General features: G+C 36.9%; 1 protein-coding gene across 1 annotated transcript in view; it reads right to left on the reverse strand.

Moving 5' to 3' along the window:
• Positions 1-231: 231 nt before the first annotated feature.
• The window catches only part of BLTP3B (bridge-like lipid transfer protein family member 3B), a 105718-nt gene continuing 80714 nt past the window's right edge, over positions 232-25235 (reverse strand). Inside the window, 5 exon segments of the mRNA XM_060025449.1 lie at positions 232-4797; positions 4799-4906; positions 6620-6813; positions 15879-15987; positions 16305-16558. Coding sequence (XP_059881432.1) covers positions 4756-4797; positions 4799-4906; positions 6620-6813; positions 15879-15987; positions 16305-16558 — 707 coding nt within the window. The 3' untranslated portion in view covers positions 232-4755.

The raw sequence follows: 25235 nt of genomic DNA on the forward strand, positions 1-25235 counted from the left end.
TTTACTATTGCCTTTTAATCTAAATGGTTTCAAAATCTTTTAAAACCCTGATTACTCCTCTTGGTGATGTAGTGATATATTTTTTTTCCCTAAGACTAGAAAAAACTATCATACTATACAAATAGAAAAAAAAGACATTTAGTTGATTTCATATGTCTTAAAATTTTTCTCGTAAGAGTTTCAAATCCTCAGACCTACCAGCCCAGTAGTGTGGGCAGCACTTATATTGAACTTCAATACTGTAACATTAACATGAATTTCCCTCCAGTGTACAATGATCTATTAGTTAATATCTAATGGTTTATAAAAATCATCATGCTTACGTTTTTGCTTCACGTTACCTTAATTTTTGTACTTCTCAAAAAAGCAGCAAAAATTTTTTTAAATGTCAAGTATTATAATTTAATGAAGAAATCAGTGTTTAAAAACATTACTTCTTTAATGTTTCTATATATATCCTGCATAATTCCATCTTTGGGTATTTTATTCTAAAAGGAAATTGAAACATAGCTCAAAATTTATTCTCTTTAGCATCCCTGGGTGCAAGGTAAAATGAGACTGTTAACACCTTAAGGAATTAGGCACAACTGATCCTGTGTATCAATTTCTCAAAATTGAAAACTATTTCAGCCACTACTTTTTTGGCCTTATTTCCATTCTGTTTAGCTGACAGGACTGGCAGATCTCAACAGCCGCAACACCATATGTTACAATCAAAGCCAGATGACATTCTGGCACTGCAGTGCCTGTATGAATCGATGTGCTAATTTTCTCTTTTGTGATGATTTGTGATAAATCATCTAGAATTTCAGGTATTTAAAATTCAGAAGGACATAATATGGCAAATTTATCCATTCTCCATCTTTTTCTTTCCCTATGGACTCAAGTAGTCTGCCACTTTTAATAATTACCACCTCCAACTTTTATGCCTATGTTCCATTTCCCCTCAATCCAACTGAGGGGAAGAACTCAATACCTGAAAAACATCTTTGATACCTCATCCATTCATTTTATTCTTTCAACAAATTTACTGAGAACCTACTATGCGCCAGGCACTGTATGAGGCACAAGGAATACAAAGTTGAACAGTGGCAACAAAAACACACACAATTCCTGTCCTCATGGAGTTTACAATGTAGAGGGTCTACATTAATCAAAAACATATAAAATTACAAAGGTGTTCAGTGCTAAGTAGTGGTATGTGTTCACGTGATAATGTATAACAGTGGGTCTTATTCTGGTGAAAGAAATTAGGGAATGCTTCCCTGAGGAAGTGATGAATGAGCTGAGATCCAAAAGACAAACAGGAATTAACTAAGCGACGAAAGTACTTCAAGCCAAAGGAATAGAATGAACAAAGGTTCCTATGGTGGAAGAGGCACTTTGATTCTCACTTATTCCAGATAGTTAAAGTGCAATGAGGGTAGAAGACAAAGAAAGTAAAACATGGTGCAAAATGAAACTAAGAAGTAATAATAATAACTAACCTCTATTAAATGCTTTTCAAGGTGATGTGCCAGTCATTGTTTTAATGTTTTGAGACATTAACTTTTTCAACGTTCATAATTATAATATAAATAGTGGCCCTAATACATAATCTCATAGGCAACATATTTTTGTTTTAATCATAAGAGCAATGAAATGCCATTAATGTGTTTTAAGCTAGAGGTGAAACTGGGGTAGGTGGGTTGCCTTGGTTAAAACTGCACTTCAAAAAAGAGAATTCTCCCTGCCTATAAAAATGAATCAGGAAGGCCAGAGTAGCTTAGGAAGACCAGTTACGAGTCGACTGCAGTAATGCAGGTAAAAAGTGCTGATGGTAGCTTAGATTAGGAAGGTGGTAAGTGAAGAGAAGTACACAAATTTACGAGGTAAAATGAGAGGATGCAGTAGTGAACTAATTTGGGGGTGGGGGGTTGCAGTTAGGGAGAGGAAGGTGTCTAAGAGGAGTTCTAGGTTACCAGCTTGGAAACCAGGGTGATGGTGGTACCTTAGATTGGATACGTTAATAAAAACATAAAGAGGAAGTTTTAACCCCTGTACTGACAAGTACTGAATAACAATAACTACAATAAAAATCCAAAAGGAGTTTCTGGTTAATTTTTTCACATATATTTGCCTGCAATCCTATATAGCCATTCTTACATGGCTTAAATAAAAATAATGTTTCATTACAACTAGTGTCACATGGTGATCTTTTGAATTCTAGGATAAAATGAGAAAAGAAAAAAAATACAAGATGCCAAGAAAATGTTTTTCACATATGTAAAATTAAAAAGGAAAACACAAGTATCATTTTCTTCCCCTGATTAACATCTCTGCTAGGGATTTAGCAAAGACATGGCAACTTTATATCTAATTTGTGGTCATTTAAAAACTCTGGTAGGTTGATTCCTGTATTTCTCACACAGCTAAAAAGGTTGGGGTTAACTTAAAAAAAATTCTCCCCGTATCTTTTAAATAGTTTGAGTAATACACACATCATACACACACACACACTTTAAAAGTATTATTATTTATGTTTAAAAGAAAAACAGATAAAAGACCAACAAGTGATTCCTTTCCCCACATCAGGAAAAAATCTGTGAAATAAGGAATAAGATAAAATAAAAGCATATAATTGGGATGTAAGTAAAAAGAGCAAGTTATTGTGATTTCCGTCAAGTCACTTGTTCTTTCTGAGCCTTAAGGTTTCTATTTAACTTTTAAAATGTTAATAATACCTACCTCCCAGGTTTGCTGTGGGAATTACATAATGGTTTTGGAAGTGTTTTATTAATTTTAAATCTCTATAAAAATAGTAATCACTATAAATTTTAAAAAATCTAACAAAGCATACAGAATGTTCAGATCCACATTAATTACCATCTCTACTGTTTACATGATTTTCTTGAGAAAGCCAAATAAATTGAAAATAAGAAAAACATTCAGCATCTATAACACTAAATAATTATAATATATCATAAATTTAAAATTCATATAGAGCAAATAGCTCAAGTCTGAGAAACACTGCAAGCTCTGAAGAAGTTAATGTCCCATCAATCCAGGTTTTCTATAATAGAGACTGCTTTTGTTGACTATATACCTACAGATCAAAAGTACTCTACTAAGGATATAAGCTACACATTTAAAATATTTAATTAGACCTTTGCTTTTAATCTAAAACTATATAATAGTCTTAGATTAAAATGGTTTATCAGGATTTTTAAAACACTCTGAGGTAAAATAATAACAATTTAGCTTGTTCTTTGCTGTATCCTTAGCTCCCAAAACAGGGCCTGTATTTTAAATAATGTTAGTTAAAATGGACATTATAGGAAAAAAAAAAAAGCCAGTACCATTTTCAATAAAATCTAAAATCACTCCAACACTTAATGTAAAATGAAAGATGTATTTCCTTCCAAGTACTTAGATAGAGGGATGGCTATATAAGTCATACCAAACAAGCAAAGCACCATAAAGTGTCCGAACGTGGTTGAAAAATTTCAAGTATCTTAAAGAAAGAGCAGTCCAGCTAGTTCATGTTCTATCTTGGATATATTTATGTTTAAGAATGTGAATTTTAAAATAGACCCCACTTAGTTTAATTCTATCAGAAATATATTTCAAATTGTTAAAAGCCTCTGTTTCTTAAATACTCATAAACTTTTATTTCATAATGCATGATTGAGATTCTCTCTCATGTTGCTTTCAAACTTAACAATCCCTAGAAAATAGAATTCAAAATTTACCAGTTTTTCTTATTATAGAAGATAATATATAAGTCATACAGAACTTTAATCAAAACTAGCATTATAAATTTGACATGTGCAAACATCCACCTGTTGTGATACTACAGGAATGGTATGAAATTGTTTTATGTATGTGAAAAGAAAATTCTCTGAAAACATTCCCTTCCTTAAATAAAGGAAAGATGAAGGTAAAGAACTAATATAAATAGTATTAGTTAAAATTCTTACAGTTACAAATGCTAAATTTAGTAGGATAGTTAAATTACTCTTTTACTTCTAACAATAAATGTTTAAAGGAATGTACAAATAATGCTTTTTAAATCAGTTGGCCATATACTCTAATGTCTTGCTTTTTTACAGTTTATGCTTTTTATTTTAACATTTGTGCCATCTTCTTTGTTGAAAATTATAGCTTCAACTTACACAGTTTACCCATCACTTAAAATGATTCTTTTTCACATTTTCAAGTTACTTCATAAGTGCAGTAGGGTGATGATTTTCTAGAATTTTCAAACCGAGCCATTAGATATTTATTAATTTGATTGGACTTTTTTTTACAGTAATTAAATATAGATTTAAGTACATAATTTTAATAACATTTAAAATGTAAGCCTCCTTTTATTTTACATTAGCCCTAAAAGCATCTGAATCTTTGTAAATAATAGTAAATTATTAACAAATAGTGATAAATAGTGGGAACACATAGATTTTAACTTTTCTTTTTAAAAAATGCCTATAATGTAATATCAAAATTAGGAAATGACATCTTCTATTCATTAGGCAGGTAATTATTTTACAGTATGCATTGACTTCCTTATATCACACCAGTTTAAAAGAGGGTTTAAACCCCAAAACACAAAACAACCAAAAGATTGTAATGCCCGTACCTAGTATTTTCTAAACTGGCTTTGGAATAGTCACCACTTCATCACATTCTATTTCATTTTATTGTCTTTTCATGAAAAGGAAAGTCTTCCACTAACTGGAAACATCACATTATAAATATAACCACCATACTCCAGAGCTATAATTTGAGTTTCTGACTGCCACTCCTGCTATTCAACTGTCATCTTCTTTATATGATGGAGAAGAGCATCTTTTTCCAAGTGAGCTTCTGCAAGAGCTGTTTTAGCTTTAGCCAATTCCTGTTTAAGAGATTCATTCTCTTCCATGAGCTGAAATGATAAATTTGGAAAATAAGAAAACTTAACCATTTTCAGAAAACACAAACTATTTATACAGTATCAAAGGTGTGACACATGAGTCAGTAAAATTACCCAGTGCTGGTGAGGATGCACTTAAGCCGAAAACTGCTTTGAGAAGTTATTTGGAAACACATACCAAGCACTTAAAAATGTCCGTAAGTTTTGACCCAGCAATTCAAAACACTAATTAACTTCTAATTTCCAAATCTAATAGTGATTTTGTTTAATTTCAATTTCTCTTAAGATGCTGCTGCCTCACCACTCCTTGCTAAGCCTCTCTCCTCTTTTGCCTTTTATGCTACAGTTCTTTCTTGTTTACCCCTCTCTACCTATGGACTTTTCATCTCTTCCTCAGCTGTTTAATAACCCTTAAATTTTTCATATTCTATTAAATTCCATAATTGGTCACCTTCTCTTATCACTGGAGCCACTCTCTTAGATGATCTCATCTACTCCTGTGGCTCCAATAACTGTAGATAGCCTGATGCAGCACAAGCCTCTCTCTGGAGCACCAGACCCACATTCTGAATATCTCATTAGACATTTTCATCTAGATGTCAATAGGTCTCCCCTCATTAAGACTCGGTTCAAGCATTTTATCCTCTTAGAACCATTCCCTAACCCCTAACCAGGAAGATGTGATAAAACTTTCTCCACAGGAAAACACATTTACACAGATAAATTAAAATAAATTCGTTCAATTTCAAAGAGTCCTCAGACCTTTTAGTACCAGCTTAAGAATGCCTGCCTTACAGACCAAGTTGGGTATTTCACTATACTTCCCAAACTCTAGTACATATAACACATGAAACACTATGTTCTGACTACCGTTTACATGCTTCTGTCTTTCCCACTAAACTTTGAGTTCCTTAATAGACAGGGAGTGGTATACTGTTACAATTCTATATCCTTAGCTTAGAGTTGACATCCAACAAATCCTGTTAAACAGATGAATGAACTCATTCTGTGGTTCTATCATAGAGAATTAAAATTCTGCTGGACAGAATTTGATAACAGCAAAAAATAAAAAGCAACTCAAATATTAACAAATGTTAAGAGGAACCTTTAGAAATGACAATACGTCCACACCCATATTAATCTGCCACTAACAATAAATATGAAGCATCGACTATACTTGAATTAAAAAAACAAATAAAATACATATATGAAGCATATGTAGTAATATGGAAGATATCTGTTAAACAATGTTATGTAAAAAAAAATACAGTTATATACACTAGAATAGTAATTGTTTAGAAAAATTACTAAAGAGCCTGGGAGGCTCTGGAAAGAGCCTGGGAGGAAAAATTTAAAAATACTGACAGCACTGTAGGAGGTTACAATATGTTAGAGTTGTTTTAAAATATTTTTCCAAAGTTCTGAAACGTAACAATACTTTTGCAACTTAAAAATAAGACATCAAAATGAATATATCTTCCAAGAAGCCTTCGTGGATTCCAGAAACTGGCACTGTCTCACACTTACTCCTTTATCTTCCATCAGACTACAAACTCTGTGAAGGCTGGGGATGTCCATACCTTGCTCAACACTGTATCAACAGCATCTAACACAGTGCCTGGCATATAACAAGCACTCAAAAAATGTTAAATAAGTAAATAATGTCTTAACTATTTAATATTTAATTGCTGAAACTGAATGAGAATGAACTAGTTTTTCCATTACCTGTTCCCTAGTAAAGTCAAAGGAGCACTCAGGAAAGTTGACTGACTGAGAAGGCCAAGGAACCTCTGGGCTCGTCTGAGTGGCTTGAGTGACACTGTGTTGTTTTTTCAGATCACACTTTCCACTGGTAAGCAGCACTGAATCACTTTCGACATCTTCTTTCAAATCATTTCTAGTGTTAAGCATCTGAGAATCTAATACAACAAATAAATACTCAGATAACATTTCTAAATACTTGATAAATCTTAAGTTCTCTTGTGAAAAACTAATTTAAAAATGAGTATCTCTATTAGTAGGAAGACATTATGAAACAGAAAAACAATAAAGTCAATAAAACAAAAAAGCTCATTCATTGAAAAGATGAACAAAATCAAAACCAAAAGCTCATCTGTTGAAAAGATGAATAAAATTGATAAAACCTTAGTTAGATGGACCAAAAAATAAAAAAGGAAACAAATTACTAGAATCAGAAATGGAAGAGGGGACGTTACTATCAACCTAACAGAAATAAAAATAATTGTAAAGGAATACTGTGAAGAACTGTATACTAATAAATTAGACAGCTTAGACGAAACAGAAAAATTCCTACAAAGACACAAGCTACCAAAATAGACACAAATACAACAGGTAAAGAGATTAAATCAGTAATCAAAAACAAGTGATGGTGCTTCAGGTATAGCCAGATACTGAAATTCATACGATGTCCTCAGGAGTGTCAATTTAGGAACCTGACTCTCTCTACTTCTCAGGTCCACTTTTCTTCTCTTCTGGATTAGTTCAGTCATATCATGGCAAAGGTAGACTCTGGTGACCCCAAACAAGTAAGTTTTACAGCCTGTGACCCCTTCTCTCTCAGTGTCCTTTTCAATTCACAAAAAAAGACTCAGAATGCTTGGGTCACAGTCCATTCATGTATCACTCAGTGTCCCAAGGGCTGAAATCTTTTGACTGGCCCTGCTGGGTCCCATCTCCATTTTTGTGATAGGGTTATATGATTGCTAAGTCCACCAAAATCACATGCAACAGTCATGATAGAAAGGCAGTTCACCATATCAAATTACACTGAGCAGACAAAAGAGTAATACTGCTCAAAATAATTTTTCCCCTTAAAAAGATTTCCAGGGCTTCCCTGGTGGCGCAGTGGTTGAGAGTCCGCCTGCCGATGCAGGGGACACGGTTCGTGCCCCGGTCCAGGAGGATCCCACATGCCGCAGAGCGGCTGGGCCTGTGAGCCGTGGCCACTGAGCCTGCACGTCCGGAGCCTGTGCTCCGCAACGGGAGAGGCCACAACAGTGAGAGGCCCGCGTACCGCAAAAAAAAAAAAAAAAAGATTTCCAGAAGGGGTTAGCTAAGTCAAAGAACAAAAATATTTTTTAAAGCTTTTGTTCATATTGCCAAATTACCCTCCATAATGGTTCCATCAATTTTACCCCTATTCTGTATATATAAAAATGGAATAGTTCCATCAACATGGATAAATGAAATCAAGTTGAGTTTTGGTTTCTTCTTGGGTTCATTATATTACAGTGGTCTCAAATCAGAAACTACTTTTTATAATATTGTCCTGTACTGATTATGTTTTAGTACTACTAAAAAATGTAGGAAAAAAACTACAAAAACTGTTGTACTGGTTCAGACTAGCATACAATTCAGCTTGGCAGTGACTGTAAGAGAAATTCTAAAGTACTATGCCATGGAAAAGCCAACTTCTCCACTCTTTCAACCTCAAAAAATTAATAACACCGCTAAAATTCTACTTGATTACAAATTTATAACATACTTTTGTTTTTCAAACTTGTAGAGGAGCAAAACTCTTCTTTTAAATGAAATCTGACATAGAATGCTAATATGAACTAAAAAAAAAAAAAAAAGCTGAGTTACATAGGCTGTAGTGAGAAAAATAGAGGGCCCAAGACCCATTTTATTTAGCCTATATCTCACTACTCATGGGATCCTAAGAATAAAGAAAAAACCACTGACCAAACAATTCTGAAACCCATTTTATTTCGATCACTAGCAGGTGGAATGAGGAGAGAAAAGGGAAGGAGAGGGAAAGAAGAGAAGAGGAAGAAATATGGGAAGAGAAAAAGAAGGAATGAAATAGAGGAGGAGGGAGGAGAGAGAGCTAGAGAGTGGAGGAGACAGAGGAGTGAGGATGGGAAAAGAGGAAGAGGGATGTAGCTGTAACTGGAGATAAAGACGGAGAGTTAACTGTGAGTCTGCTTTGCATATACACTCATTTGTAGTACCTAAATTTTAGATTCCACATATAAGTGAAATCATTAGTATTTCTTTTTCTCTGTCTGACTTATTTCGCTAAGCTTAATATTCTCTAGGTACACTCATGTTGCTGTAAATGGCAGAATTCATTCTTTTTTATGGTTGAGTAATATTCCACAGTGTGTGTGTTTATATATATATATATATATATATATATATCTCATATCTTCTTTATCCATTTGGGTTGCTTCCATATCTTGGCTACTGTAAAGAGTGCTGCTCTGAACAGAAACAGACTCACAGATACAGAAAACAAACCAGTGGTTACCAAAAGGGAGAAGAAAGCAGGGAGGGGCAAATGAGGAATATGAGACCAAGAGATACAAACTACTAGGTATAAAATAGATTAAAATAGATAAACAACAAGGATATATTGTATAGCACAGAGAAGTATAGGCATTATCTTGTAATAACTTTTAATGGAGTATAATCTATAAAAATATTGAATCACTATACGGTACACCTGAAACTAATATAATATTGTGAATCAACAATACTTCAATTAGGAAAAAAAAAGAGGGAAAGATAAGTAGGGAGAAGCAGGTAGGAAGGGAAAAGGAAGAGATAAGAAGGGGAGGAATGAGGAGGAAGAGGCAGGAAGAAGCAAGTGTAAAGATGGGAGGGACTGGAAAGGGATAGGAAAGGAGAGAACCTGTAACTGACAAGGGTAATTGGAGTCTATTACTATAGAAAGACATATTTCCTTTTATTTACTTTAAAAGAGCTTCTTTCTAGCTCTTTCTAGAGCTTTCAAGCTTCTTTCTTGTTTTTTTTTTTTTGCGGTACGCGGGCCTCTCACTGTTGTGGCCTCTCCCGTTGCGGAGCACAGGCTCTGGACGCGCAGGCTCAGCGGCCATGGCTCACGGGCCTAGCCGCTTCGCGGCATGTGGGATCCTCCCGGACCGGGGCACGAATCCGTGTCCCCTGCATCGGCAGGCGGACTCTCAACCACTGCGCCACCAGGGAAGCCCTTCTTTCTAGTTTTTAAGACAAATTTTGATGAACAAATCCATGCCCCTCATGGATGAAATGTGCACCTTACGACAATGTACACTTTTCCCCTCGCATAGGCTCTGCTAGTTACTTTCTAGATCTTGTACCTTGGACAAGCCATTCAACTTATCTAAACTTTAATTTCTTCATTTGCAAAAAGGAGATGATAAGAATACTTGCCTTAATTATCTCAAAGGGTTATGGTAAGAATTAAGTGAGTCAATATTTAATGTAAAAGAACTTAACAAACTGGAAAGCATTATTCAAATATTAACTGCTGTTAGTACCACAGCAGGTGTTCAATAAATACTTGACTCTAAATCGAGGTTTTAACAGTTCTCTGTTTATTCAGACAGAAGATGTCTATTCATTTGTCTTCTCTGAGTGTCATACAGGCACTCTTCCGAGTTTAGGTTTTACACTACTCCTTAGGTTTAGTAATTTAAAAATTCTTCCCTCATTCCCAGTGAGGAAGTATTATGGCAATGATTCTAAGGCTGTATATGGCAAAGAGTTGTTCATCACGGACCGTTAAATATACAATGCCCCATCCTACCCCCAACATTCCAATATAATCTATTGGGAGGTACTCCCTCACAACACTTTTGCTGGGAGTCAATGCCACAATGGGCACTCTCTCAGATGGGAGTATGCCAGGTCCTAGGTGTGTTGGGTGCAAGACATGTTGAGAGACAGGACACTACTATTAAAATTAATTAACAGCACATGGCATAGGATATACACACATACTATATATATATATATATATATATATATATATATATATATACACACACATATACACACACACACACACACACACACACACACACACCCAAACACATACACAACAAACATTTTCTATCTTTTTCTCTTATAATAGTGTTATTAAGTTACTCAATTAGTCATATTTCACTGGAGCAACAAGAAATTGTAGTATACCTTTGTAATTTTCTGAAAAATTATTTTAACTTTCTCTTTACTGAAAAACTAGTCTTTCCCAAGAAGTGTGGAGTACTATGATAAGTGGCAATAAATAAATAAAAACAAAAAAACACCTATTCCTTCATGATGAACTTTATTTAATCACATCCAGAGCAGCTGCAAGTATACCTCATAGTACACTAAAAGAACAGGAAGGAGTAAAGAAAAATATTAGGTAAGCTGCTATTATCACAGCAACAAACACCTAAAACTAATTTTTGAAACACCTACTAGTCAGATTATTCTGAATTCTCCTGTTGGCTAAATAAATTTGTTTTAAGGGAGAAAAAATCAGCATACCTCAAAATTTCTTTCCTTATTTTTCTTTTTTGGCTGTGCCACGTGGCTTGCAGGATCTCAGTTCCCCAACCAGGGATTGAACCTGGGCCACGCAGTGAAAGCACCGAATCCTAATCAATAGACCACCAGGGAATGCCCATACTTGAAAATTTCTTAAAGAGCTACTTGAGAAAGTAGGGCCATTCAAATTATTTACCCAAAGTGCTTCAAAATTCTAAGAAGCAAATAAAACTGTTAAATACTTGTTTATCATGGCTAATATATTAATTTGAGTAGTATTTATGATACATTATCATACAAGCTTTATGTGCGATACATTAGACTATGTGTTACATTACGTACATCATACACCAAAGACCCTCATGCAATTCATTTCCACATGATAAGAAAAATAACATAATGTAATCTGCTTCATGATATTGCGCTTAGGAATACACTGAAATAAAACATGAGACACTCTGTATAAAACAAAGCATACTTGCTTATGCTTAAAACATGTTGTTCTTTCCAGAGACAATGGAAAACTACTTTAAAATAAATTGTCTTAAATTTTGTACAATTGCTAATATCCTGAATAACACAACAAACTTTTCCATCGTCTCAATGAGCTTTTGAAAGGTACATCAACAATTTACAGGACTTCCCTGGTGGCACAGTGGTTAAGAATCTGCCTGCCAATGCAGGGGACACGGGTTCAAGCTCTGGTCCAGGAAAATCCCACATGCCGCAGAGCAACTAGGCCCGTGCGCCACAACTACTGAGCCTGTGCTCTAGAGCCTGCGAGCCACAACTACTGAGCCTGCGTGCCACAGCTACTGAAGGCTGTACACCTAGAGCCCACAGTCTGCAACAAGAGAAGCCACTGCAATGAGATGCCTGTGCACAGCAACAAAGAGTAGCCCCCACTGGCCACAACTAGAGAAAGCCTGTGCGCAGCAACGAAGACCCAACACAGCCAAAAATAAATAAATATTTTTTTTTAAAAAGTAATGCTTAAAAAAAAAATTTTATATACATGAGTACTGCTGCTAAATTTAAATAATACCCTGAGTTTTGATGCCCACTTAAAGAAAATCTAGGATATGCTTTTCTCTAACATTTCATCACTACCTAAATGGCTTTGCTGAAAAGATCCAAGTGTCACTGTAAAAACATGAAATAAGAAAAATTATATTCCTAAAATGTAAAACATTTGATAAGGAGCAAGAGTTTTCAAAAATGTAAGAAATGAAGTGTATAAATATGTGACATATTCTGAAAAGATAAATATGTGATTTTTTTTTTGGCCACACCACGGGGCATGTGGGATCTTAGTTCCCCGACCAGGGATCGAACCTGCGCCCCCTACAATGGAAGCGCAGAGTCTTAACCAATGGACCGCCAGGGAAGTGCCTCATATGTGATTTTTTTTTTTTTAACCCATACAACTTTAAAGCCAAATCCAAATGGAGTTTCCATACTGAAATGATCTTGCAAATATATGCCCTTGCTGTATCAGTTATTCACTTTTGCCTTAGCTACTACATTAAAATACAGTTCACAATTGGTAAAATATGTATTGATATTTCACTAATTGTAAAATATAGATAAGAAATATAGGGGAAAATACAGAGAAAATTTTTTCAAAGCACCTTGATTTTAAATTAGTTTTTACTCATTAAATTGATGTTTATTTAATTCTTTATTTCTCCATTATGTGTATGCAAGTGGATATTTTTCTTTAGATATTATAAACCTCTCATTTAAAACAAATATTTGTTTTTGTTTTCTTTAGCAAATAGTAATTAATCTCACTCAGTTGCCAATAAATCCCCAACAGTTAGAGCAAGGATTGTTTTAAATTTTGTCAAGTATAGATATTTTATTTGGGACTTCTCTGGTGGCGCAGTGGTTAAGAATCCACCTGCCAATGAAGGGGACACAGGTTAGAGCCCTGGTCTGGGAAGATCCCACATACTGCAGAGCAACTAAGCCCGTGCGCCACAACTACTGAGCCTGTGTGTCACAACTACTGAAGCCCGTGTGCTTAGAGCCCGTGCTCTGCAACGAGAAGCTCACGCACTGCAACGAAGAGTAGCCCCCACACCGCAACAAAGACCCAACGCAGCCAAAAATAAAATTAATTAATTAATTTAAAAATATTTTATTTTCTGGTACATTTTTATGTCAATGACAAACTTTATTGCACTGATATCAGAGAAATGGTCTGCATGAACTTTATGTTTTGGAATCTGTTGATATTTTCTTTGAGACTGAATTAATAGAGAAGTTTTATGGGTATTTGAAATTACCCATTTGTTGAATTCAAATATATATATATATACATACACATACACACACACACATATTTATATTTATGTATCTATACTTGTACTCTGAGAGGCATGTAAAAGTTTCTCTATGATTGTAGCATCTCAATATGATATGATTCCATTTCTCTTTACTTCAAATAGGTTTGCTTTATATTTTTCAGTTATGTTGTTAGATGGATAAAGGTTTATGACTGAGGTATGTTTTGGGGGATCTTTTATCAATATGAAATCTCTCTCTGAGGCCAATGACTTTAAGAGGCACCTCACAAAAGAAGATATATAGATGGCAAATCAGCATACGAAAAGATGTGTACATCGTATGTCATCAGGGAAATGCAAATTAAAACAACAGCATACCACTACACACCTACTTAGAATGGCCAAAATCCAGAACATTGACAACACCAAATGTTAGTGAGAACATAGACCAACAAGAAATCTCATCCACAGCTGGTAAGAATGTAAAATAGTACAGCCATTTTCTTACAAAACTAAATGTACTCTTAACCATAAGATCCAGCAATCACACTCCTTGGTATTTACCCAAAGGAGCTGAAAACTTATGTCTACACAAACACCTGCATGTGAATGTGTACAGCAGTTTTATTCATAACTGCCAAAATATGGAAGCAACCAAGATGCCCTTCAGTAGGTGAAATAAACTGTGGAACATTCAGACAATGGAATATTATTTGGCTCTAAAAGGAAATGAGCTATTAAGCCTTGAAAAGACATGGAGAAACCTTAAATCATATAACTAAGTGAAAGAAGCCAATCTGAGGGCTTCCCTGGTGGCGCAGTGGTTGAGAGTCCGCCTGCCGATGCAGGGGACACGGGTTCGTGACCCGGTCCGGGAAGATCCCACATGCCGCGGAGTGGCTGGGCCCGTGAGCCATGGCCACTGAGCCTGCGCATCCGGAGCCTGTGCTCTGCAACAGGAGAGGCCACAACAGTGAGAGGCCCGCGTACCTCAAAAAAAAAAAGAAGCCAATCTGAGACAGCTACATACTGTATGATTCAGGTCTGACTCTGGATATCTCTTGAAGGTAGAGCTGATAGATTTTAGGTGACCTACTATTTTTTACTTCAAAGATCAGGCTTTTAATTTTCAAGGATTTCTAACTGGTTATTTTCCATAAAAGCTTGTTCTTGTTTTGAGTTCAAAATCCTATCATCTGTCTGAGGATATTAATTATAATTCTTTAAAAGTCTCAACTTTTCTTCAGCACTCTGAAGCACTGGAACACTCTGTTCTGGTTTTGTGTAAGACAGACCTGCAGTTTTGGGATATAAAGCATCTGGGAGCAAGAGCCATATAACAAACCTAACTTCTCACACCTGAGCTATCTTCACCTGAGCTTTTATCAGTAATGAAGATGACATTTTTCTTAATTAATTTATTTTTATTTTTGGCTGTGTTGGGTCTTCGTTTCTGTGCGAGGGCTTTCTCTAGTTGTGGCAAGCGGGAGCCAGTCTTCATCGCGGTGCGCAGGCCTCTCACTGTCATGGCCTCTCTTGTTGCGGAGCACAGGCTCCAGACGCGCAGGCTCAGCAGTTGTGGCTCACGGGCCTAGTTGCTCCGCGGCATGTGGGATCCTCCCAGACCAGGGCTCGAACCCGTGTCCCCTGCATTAGCAGGCGGATTCTCAACCACTGTGCCACCAGGGAACCCCAAAGATGACATTTGATCTTCGTTGGCCTGACTTCTATGTTTGCTGTAGCTGTTCCCCAGCTCCAGAGAGGAAGGACTCTTCAGTCAAGAGTGCCCCACAAACTGCTTCTACCTCAGCAATAGTCTTCTCTTTCATGGTTTCTGGCTACAGATTTTTCTGGTTTGTCTCTTATCAGTCCCTTACATTTCACCCTCAAGTAGCTACTAACAAAGTGAGGACTAGAATACCTAGGTCTACCAACTCAAGCCCTTTCCACTACTCCACACTACCTTAGAAGACACAGTCCTTACATTAGAGACCCTAGAAATCTTGCTAGAATGGAGATACAAGCACTGAAACAGAACTAAATACATAGCAATATACTATAAGTAACTAAGGTATGGAGAATAAGTACTCAAGAATTTTAAGAAGTCACATCAAGTTATAGAGAAGGGTTCATTGAAAAGAAGATTGAGATAACCCTGGAAGGACTTCATTCAAAACACCTTTGTAGAACAGATACTAAATCAATTATAGATGAGTTATTCCTGAGCTAGAGGTTCATACATGGATGATATTTTATCACAATGTACTCACAGTGTCCCTAAATCATCTACTACTACATATGCATACACATATAAAATAGTATATAAAAAGTATGAGTGAAAAAAAAACAATCAGCATACTAATAATGACATATTTCAGTTAAATGTTCACTTAAACTGTTTTCATATGTACCTCTGATATGAAAAGAGCCATCATCATTTCTCTCTACCACAAGATGATCAATATGAACAGTTACAGGAGCTGGTTCAAAGGATACTGTATTACTACGAGGACTGTCATCCTACAGGAAAGATAAATAGTATTGGCATGTTGTTATTAAAGTAAAAGATAAAATTAATCATCTTCAATTAATCATTTTCTTAAACATTACTTCAGCCAATAATATTCTTAATGAGTTTGAAATATATCTTTAACATGCTTTAGTTCATACAGTGAGAAAACTGCTCATTTTATTTTGATATTTTCTAATTTCTATGAAAAATCTCTACACCATCACCACAAAGACCAACCAGTTCATATTTCTAGACATGAATCAAAGTCCAAGTAGGCAAAGTGAACATTTATAACATGAAAATATAAAAATATTTGTTAACATACTTTTAAATTTATTTTTGTGTTAGAAACTTGTATCTTCATTGGCATCACTGTTGCAACAGTTTCATCTTCCAAAAAATGTTGAATATTCATAAGAGAAGATATAAGAAACTCAGTGCTAAAGTTTTCTATATGGCACTGCAGAAAGCCATTCTTTTCTGCAAGCAAAGAGTGTATTACAGCACCAGGCCCACTTTCAAATCTCAGAGTAATCTCAGGAGAGGATTTAGAATGAATTACAGCTTTATGATCTGAACCTATGAAAAAAGAACAAATAAAAATTATAACTTTGTAGCACTACTCAGACATGTCACTCTCAATTACCAGTCATTATTGTCACTTTGTACAATGTTAAAGCAATAATAAACTTTTAATATTTACTCTTAAAATAAGATATTTACAGTACATGTACCTCACCTTAATTTTCCCAATTTTCATTTTTATAGACAATCTTCTACTGCAATAACGCTGTCTTGTCTATACTTTTCTAAAATATTTATTTATTTATTTATGCCTGCGTTGGGTCTTTGTTGGTGTGCGTGGGTTTTCTCTAGCTGCGGCGAGCAGGGAGCAGGGGCTACTCTTCGTTATGCTGCGCGGGCTTCTCACTGCAATGGCTTCTCTTGTTGCGGAGCACAGGCTCTAGGCATGCGGGCTTCAGTACTTGCGGCACACAGGCTTAGGTGCTCCACGGCATGTGGGATCTTCCTGGAGCAGGGCTCAAACCCGTGTCCCCTGCATTGGCAGGCAGATTCTTAACCACTGTGCCACCAGGAAAGCCCTGTCTTGTCTATACTTTTATATATATTTTTTGGTAACATGGAAAAACATGCCGTGATATAAATCTGATGATGCATAACTCAGATATTTGGAGTGTGTCTGAGTGTGTACATAGCTATACATTTATTATATAATGGACAACTGTGATGAAGAAACAGTCATGGCATTTAAAGTGACTCAAGCCATTTCTCAAGTAGTGACAAAAGCCTGAAGTTTTGTACATTCTTCATTAAAATTAGGCCCTTAAATAACTGGAAAGGTAAATAGAGAAGACCCCATTAACACGTTACTACTAGAAGACAATTTTGAAACTAAAATTATAGCAAAGGAAATATATTTATGTTTATATTTATATTTACATTTATTTATGCCTTGGTTTTGCTCCAAAAAAGAATTTGAGGTGGCTTACAGAGCTATAAATACTCAAGTTCAAAACAAATTTCTTTAATTTCAATAAACACCCATAAAATATCTTTAAAAATAAAAGTTCCTAGTGGAACTACTTAAGTGAATTGGCGCTCATGGTAACTATTTTGTTTATTTTACATTACCTAGCTCTAAAAAGAAGAGGAGAAAACATGCACGTGGTATAATCAGATTAAAAAAATAAGTAGGGGAGAGAGAGGGAAGATGGCGGAAGAGTAAGACGCGGAGATCACCTTCCTCCCCACAGATACATCAGAAATACATCTACACGTGGAACAACTCCTACAGAACACCTACTGAATGCTGGTAGAAGACCTCAAACCTCCCAAAAGACAAGAAACTCCCTACGTACCTGGTTAGGGCAAAAGAAAAAAGAATAAACAGAGACAAAAGAACAGGGACACGACCTGCACCAGTGGGAGGGAGATGTGAAGGAGGAAAGGTTTCCACACACCAGGAAGCCCCTTCGCGGGTGGAGACTGTGGGTGGCGGAGGGGGAAAGCTTCGGTGCCGCGGCGGAGAGCACAGCAACAGGAGTGCGGAGGGAAAAGCGGAGAGATTCCCGCACAGAGGATCGGTGCCGACCGGCACTCACCAGCCCGAGAGGCTTGTTTGCTCACCCGCCGGGACGGGCGGGTATGGGAGCTGAGTCTCGGGCTGCGGTCGGAGCGCCGGAGAGGAATGGCACTGGCAGCGTGAACACGGCCTGCAGGGGGTTAGTGCACCATGGCTAGCCGGGAGGGAGTCCGGGGAAAAGTCTGGACCTGCCGAAGAGGCAAGAGACTTTTTCTTCCCTCTTTGTTTCCTGGTATGCGAGGAGAGAGGATTAAGAGCGCTGCTTAAAGGAGCTCCAGAGACAGGCGCAAGCCGCGGCTTACAGCGCGGACCCCAGAGTCGGGCATGAGACGGTAAGGCTGCTGCGGCCACCACCAAGAAGACTGTGTGTGAGCACAGGCCACTCTCCACACCCCCTCTTCCGGGGAGCCTGTGCAGCCCGCCACCGCCAGGGTCCCAGGATCCAGGGACAACTTCCCCGGGAGAACACACAGCGCGCCTCAGGCTGATGCAACGTCACGCCGGACTCTGCAGCCGCAGGTTCACCCCGCACTCCATACCCCTCCCTGCCCCCGGCCTGAGTGAGCCAGAGCCCCCGAATCAGCAGCTCCTTTAACCCCGTTCTGTCTGAGCGAAGAACAGACACCCTCAGGTGACGTACACGCAGAGGCGGGACCAAATCCAAAGCTGAACCCCGGGAGCTGTGCGAACAAAGAAGACAAAGGGAAATCTCTCCCAGCAGCCTCAGGAGCAGCGGATTAAAGCTCCACAATCAACTTGACGTACCCTGCATCTGTGGAATACCTGAAAAGACAACGAATCATCCCAAATTCAGGAGGTGGACTTTGAGAGCAAGATTTATGATTTTTTCCCCTTTTCCTCTTTTTGTGAGTGTGTATGTGTATGCTTCTGTCTGAGATTTTGTCTGTATAGCTTTGCTTTCACCATTTGTCCTAGGGTTCTATCCGTCCATTTTTTTTTTACTTAAAAAATTTTTTTTCTAAATAATTTTTTTTATTTTAATAACTTTATTTTATTTTACCTTACTTTATTTTCCTTTATCCTCTTTCTTTCTTTCTTTCCCTTCTCTTTCTTTCTTTCCCTTCTCTTTCTTTCCCTTCTCTTTCTTTCTTTCCTTTCTCTTTCTTTCCTTTCTCTTTCTTTTTTCTTTCTTTCCTTTCTTTCTCTTTTTTCTTTCCTTTCTCTTTCTTTCTTTCTTTTTTTCCTCTCTCTTTCTTTCTTTCCCCTTCCTTCCTTCCTCCCTCCCTCCCTCCCTCCCTCCCTTCCTTCTTTTTCTCCCTTTTATTCTGAGCCGTGTAGATGAAAGGCTCTTGGTGCTGCAGTTAGCAGTCATTGCTGTGCCTCTGAGGTGGGAGAGCCAACTTCAGGACACTGGTCCACAAGAGACCTCCCAGCTCCATGTAATACCAAATGGTGAAAATCTCCCAGAGATCTCCATCTCAACACCAACACATAGCTTCACTCAATGACCAGCAAGCTACAGTGCTGGACACTCTAGGCCAAACAACTAGCAAGACAGGAACACAACCCCACCCATTAGCAGAGAGGCTACCTAAAATCATAATAAGTCCACAGACACCCCAAAACACACCACCAGACGTAGACCTGCCCACCAGAAAGACAAGATCCAGCCTCATCCACCAGAACACAGGCATTAGTCCCCTCCACCATGAAACCTACACAACCCACTGAACCAACTTTAGCCACTGGGGACAGACACCAAAAATGGGAACTACGAACCTGCAGCCTGCAAAAAGGAGACCCCAAACACAGTAAGATAAGCAAAATGAGAAGACCGAAAAACACACAGCAGATGAAGGAGCAAGATAAAAACCCACCAGACCTAACAAATGAAGAGGAAATAGGCAGTCTACCTGAAAAAGAATTCAGAATAATGATAGTAAAGATGATCCAAAATCTTGGAAATAGAATAAAGAAAATGCAAGAAACATTAAAAAGGACCTAGAAGAACTAAAGATGAAACAAGCAACGATGAACAACACAATAAATGAAATTAAAAATACTCTACAAGGGATCAATAGCAGAATAACTGAGACAGAAGAACTATAAGTGACCGGGAAGATAAAACAGTGGAAATAACTACTGCAGAGCAGAATAAAGAAAAAAGAATGAAAAGAACTGAGGACAGTCTCAGAGACCTCTGGGACAACATTAAATGCACCAACATTCAAATTATTGGGGTTCCAGAAGAAGAAGAGAAAAAGAAAGGGACTGAGAAAATATTTGAAGAGATTATAGTTGAAAACTTCCCAAATATGGAAAAGGAAATACTTAATCAAGCCCAGGAAGCACAGAGACTCCCATACAGGATAAATCCAAGGAGAAACACGCCAAGACACATATTAATCAAACTGTCAAAAATTAAATACAAAGAAAACATATTAAAAACAGCAAGGGAAAAACAACAAATAACACACAGGGGAATCCCCATAAGGTTAACAACTGATCTTTCAGCAGAAACTCTGTAAGCCAGAAGTGACTAGCAGGACATATTTAAAGTAATGAAGGAGAAAAACATACAACTAAGATTACTCTACCCAGCAGGGATCTCATTCAGATTTGATGCAGAAATTAAAACCTTTACAGACAAGCAAAAGCTGAGAGACTTCAGCACCACCAAACCAGCTTTACAACAAATGCTAAAGGATCCTATCTAGGCATGAAACACAAAAGAAGGAAAAGACCTATAATAACAAACCCAAAACAATTAAGAAAATCAGAATAGGAACATACATACTGATAATTACCTTAAGTGTAAATGGATTAAATGCTCCCACCAAAAGACACAGACTGGCTGAATGGATACAAAAACAAGACCCTTATATATGCTGTCTACAAGAGACCCACTTCAGACCTAGACACACATACAGACTGAAAGTAAGGGGATGGAAAAAGATATTCCATGCAAATGGAAACCAAAATAAAGCTGGGGTAGCAATTCTTGTATCAGACAAAATAGACTTTAAAACAAAGATTATTACAAGAGACAAAGAAGGACACTACATAAAGCTCAAGGGATCGATCCAAGAAGAAGATATGACAATTGTAAATATTTATGCACCCAACATAGCAGCACCTCAATACATAAGGCAAATACTAACAGTCATAAAAGGAGAAATCGACAGTAACACATTCATAGTAGGGGACATTAACACCCCACTTTCACCAATGGACAGATCATCCAAAATGAAAATAAATAAGGAAACACAAGCTTTAAATGATACATTAAACAAGATGGACTTAATTGATATTTATAGGACTTTCCATCCAAAAACAACAGAATACACATTTTTCTCAAGTGCTCATGGAACATTCTCCAGGATAGACCATATCCTGGGTCACAAGTCAAGCCTTGGTAAATTTAAGAAAATTGAAATTGTATCAGGTATCTTTTCCGACCACAACGCTATGAGACTAGATATCAATCACAGGAAAAGATCTGTAAAAAATACAAACACATGGAGGCTAAACAATACACTACTCAATAATGAAGTGATCACTGAAGAAATCAAAGAGGAAATCAAAACATACCTAGAAACAAATGACAATGGAGACACGACGACCCAAAACTATGGGATGCAGCAAAAGCATTTCTAAGAGGGAAGTTTATAGCAATACAATCCTACCTTAAGAAACAGGAAACATCTCGAATAAACAACCTAACCTTGCACCTAAAGCAATAAGAGAAAGAACAAAAAACCCTCAAAGTTAGCAGAAGGTAAGAAACCATAAATATCAGATCAGAAATAAATGAAAAAGAAATGAAGGAAACGATAGCAAAGATCAATAAAACTAAAAGCTCGTTATTTGAGAAGATAAACAAAATTGATAAACCACCAGCCAGACTCATCAAGAAAAAAAGGGAGAAGACTCAAACCAATAGAATTAGAAATGAAAAAGGAGAAGTAACAACTAACACTGCAGAAATACAACAGATCATGAGAGATTACTACAAGCAACTCTATGACAATAAAATGGAAAACCTGGAAGAAATAGACGAATTCTTAGAAATGCGCAACCTGCCAAGACTGAACCAGGAAGAAACAGAAAATATGAACAGACCAGTCACAAGCACTGAAATTGAGACTGTGATTAAAAATCTTCCAAGAAACAAAAGCCCAGGACCAGATGGCTTCACAGGCGAATTCTATCAAACATTTAGAGAAGAGCTAACACCTATCCTTCTCAAACTCTTCCAAAATATAGCAGAGGGAGGAACACTCCCAAACTCATTCTACGAGGCCACCATCACCCTGATACCAAAACCAGACAAGGATGTCACAAAGAATGAAAACTACAGGCCAATATCACTGATGAACATAGATGCAGAAATCCTCAACAAAATATTAGCAAACAGAATCCAACAGCACATTAAAAGGATCATACATCATGATCAAGTGGGGTTTATTCCAGGAATGTAAGTATTCTTCAATATACGCAAATCAATCAATGTGATAACACCATATTAACAAATGGAAGGAGAAAAACCATATGGTCATCTCAATAGATGCAGAGAAAGCTTTCGACAAAATTCAACACCCGTTTATGATAAAAATCCTCCAGAAGGTAGGCATAGAGGGAACTTTCCTCAACATAATAAAGGCCATATATGACAAACCCACAGCCAACATCATCCTCAATGGTTCAAAACTGAAAGAATTTTCACTAAGATCAGGAACAAGACAAGGTTGCCCACTCTCACCACTCTTATTCAATATAGTTTTGGAAGTTTTAGCCACAGCAATCAGAGAAGAAAAGGAAAGAAAAGGAACCCAAATCGGAAAAGAAGAAGTAAAGCTGTCACTGTTTGCAGATGACATGATACTATACATAGAGCATCCTAAAGATGCCACCAGAAAACTACTAGAGCTAATCAATGAATTTGGTAAAGTAGCAGGATACAAAATTAATGCACAGAAATCTCTTGCATTACTATACACTACTGATGAATAATCTGAAAGTGAAATCAAGAATACATTCCCATTTACCACTGCAACAAAAAGAATACAATATCTAGGAATAAACCTACCTAAGGAGACAAAAGACCTGTATGCAGAAAATTATAAGACACTGATGAAAGAAATTACGGATGATACAAATAGATGGAGAGATATACCATGTTCTTGGATTGGAAAAATTAACATTGTGAAAATGACTCTACTACCCAAAGCAATCTACAGATTCAATGCAATCCCTATCAAACTATCACTGGCAGTTTTCAAAGAACTAGAACAAAAAATTTCACAATTTGTATGGAAACACAAAAGATCCCGAATAGCCAAAGCAATCTTGAGAAAGAAAAATGGAGCTGGAGGAATCAGGCTCCCTGACTTCAGACTATACTACAAAGCTACAGTAATCAAGACAATACGGTACTTGTACAAAAACAGAAATACAGATCAATGGAACAGGATAGAAAGCCCATAGATAAACCCACACACATATAGTCACCTTATCTTTGATAAAGGAGGCAGGAATGTACCGTGGAGAAAGGACAGCCTCTTCAATAAGTGGTGCTGGGAAAACTGGACAGGTACATTTAGAAGTATGAGATTAGATCACTCCCTAACACCATACACAAAAATGAGCTCAAAATGGATTAAAGACCTAAATGTAAGGCCAGAAACTATCAAACTTCTGGAGGAAAACATAGGCAGAACACTGTATGACATAAATCACAGCAAGATCCTTTTTGACCCACCTCATAGAGAAATGGAAATAAAAAGAAAAATAAACAAATGGGACCTAATGAAACTGCAAAGCTTTGTACAGCAAGGGAAACCATAAACAAGACCAAAATACAATCCTCAGAATGGAGAAAATATTTGCAAATGAAGCAATTGACAAAGAATTAATCTCCAAAATTTACAAGAAGCAGCTCATGCAGCTCAATAACAAAAAAACAAACAACCAAATCCAAAAATGGGCAGAAGACCTAAATAGACATTTCTCCAAAGAAGATATACAGACTGCCAACAAACACATGAAAGAATGCTCAACATCATTAATCATTAGAGAAATGCAAATCAAAACTACAATGAGATATGATCTTACACCAGTAAGAATGGCCATCATCAAAAAATCTAGAAACAATAAATGCTGGAGAGGGTGTGGAGAAAAGGGAACACTCTTGCACTGCTGGTGGCAATGTGAATTGGTACAGCCACTATGGAGAACAGTATGGAGGTTCCTTAAAAAACTACAAATAGAAGTACCATATGACCCAGCAATCCCACTACTGGGCATATACCCTGAGAAAACCATAATTCAAAAAGAGTCATGTACCAAAATGTTCATTGTAGCTCTATGAACAATAGCCAGGAGATGGAAACGACCTATGTGTCCATCATCAGATGAACGGATAAAGAAGATGTGGCGCATATATACAATAGAATATTACTGAGCCATAAAAAGAAATGAAATTGAGTTATTTGTAATGAGGTGGATGGACCTAGAGTCTGTCATACAGAGTGAAGTAAGTCAGAAAGAGAAAGACAAATACCGTATGCTAACACATATATATGGAATTTAAGAAAAAATAAATGTCATGAAGAACCTAGGGGTAAGACAGGAATAAAGGCACAGACGTAGTGGAGAATTGAAGACACGGGGAGGGGGAAGGGTAAGCGGTGACAAAGTGAGAGAGTGGCATGGACATATATACACTACCAAACGTAAAATAGATAGCTAGAGGGAAGCAGCCACATAGTACAGGGAGATCAGCTCGGTGCTTTGTGAGGACCTAGAGGGGTGGGATAGGGAAGGCGGGAGGGAGGGAGAGGAAGAGGGAAGAGATATGGGAACATATGTATATGTATAACTAATTCACTTTGTTATAAGGCAGAAACTAACACACCATTGTAAAGCAATTATACTCCAATAAAGATGTAAAAAATAAAGAAAAAAAATAAGTAGGGAATGGAAAAGTAAAGACAAGTGGTAAGATTATTAACTTAAAATACATTATTTAAATTTCTGTGCCAAAGGTAGACCAAAAATAACTTCCTAGCAGCAAAAAGAAAAATACGATCAGTTTCACACACAATTCATAGAATCCGTGAGTTAAAAACAAACTGTTCTGGAAAGGTGAAGCTGCTTCAGTTATTGAGGGTCCAAGTTATCTGTCCCATG

This window comes from Delphinus delphis, chromosome 11 (genome assembly GCF_949987515.2).
Source record: "Delphinus delphis chromosome 11, mDelDel1.2, whole genome shotgun sequence".
In the NCBI taxonomy this organism is placed as follows: Eukaryota; Metazoa; Chordata; class Mammalia; order Artiodactyla; family Delphinidae; genus Delphinus; species Delphinus delphis.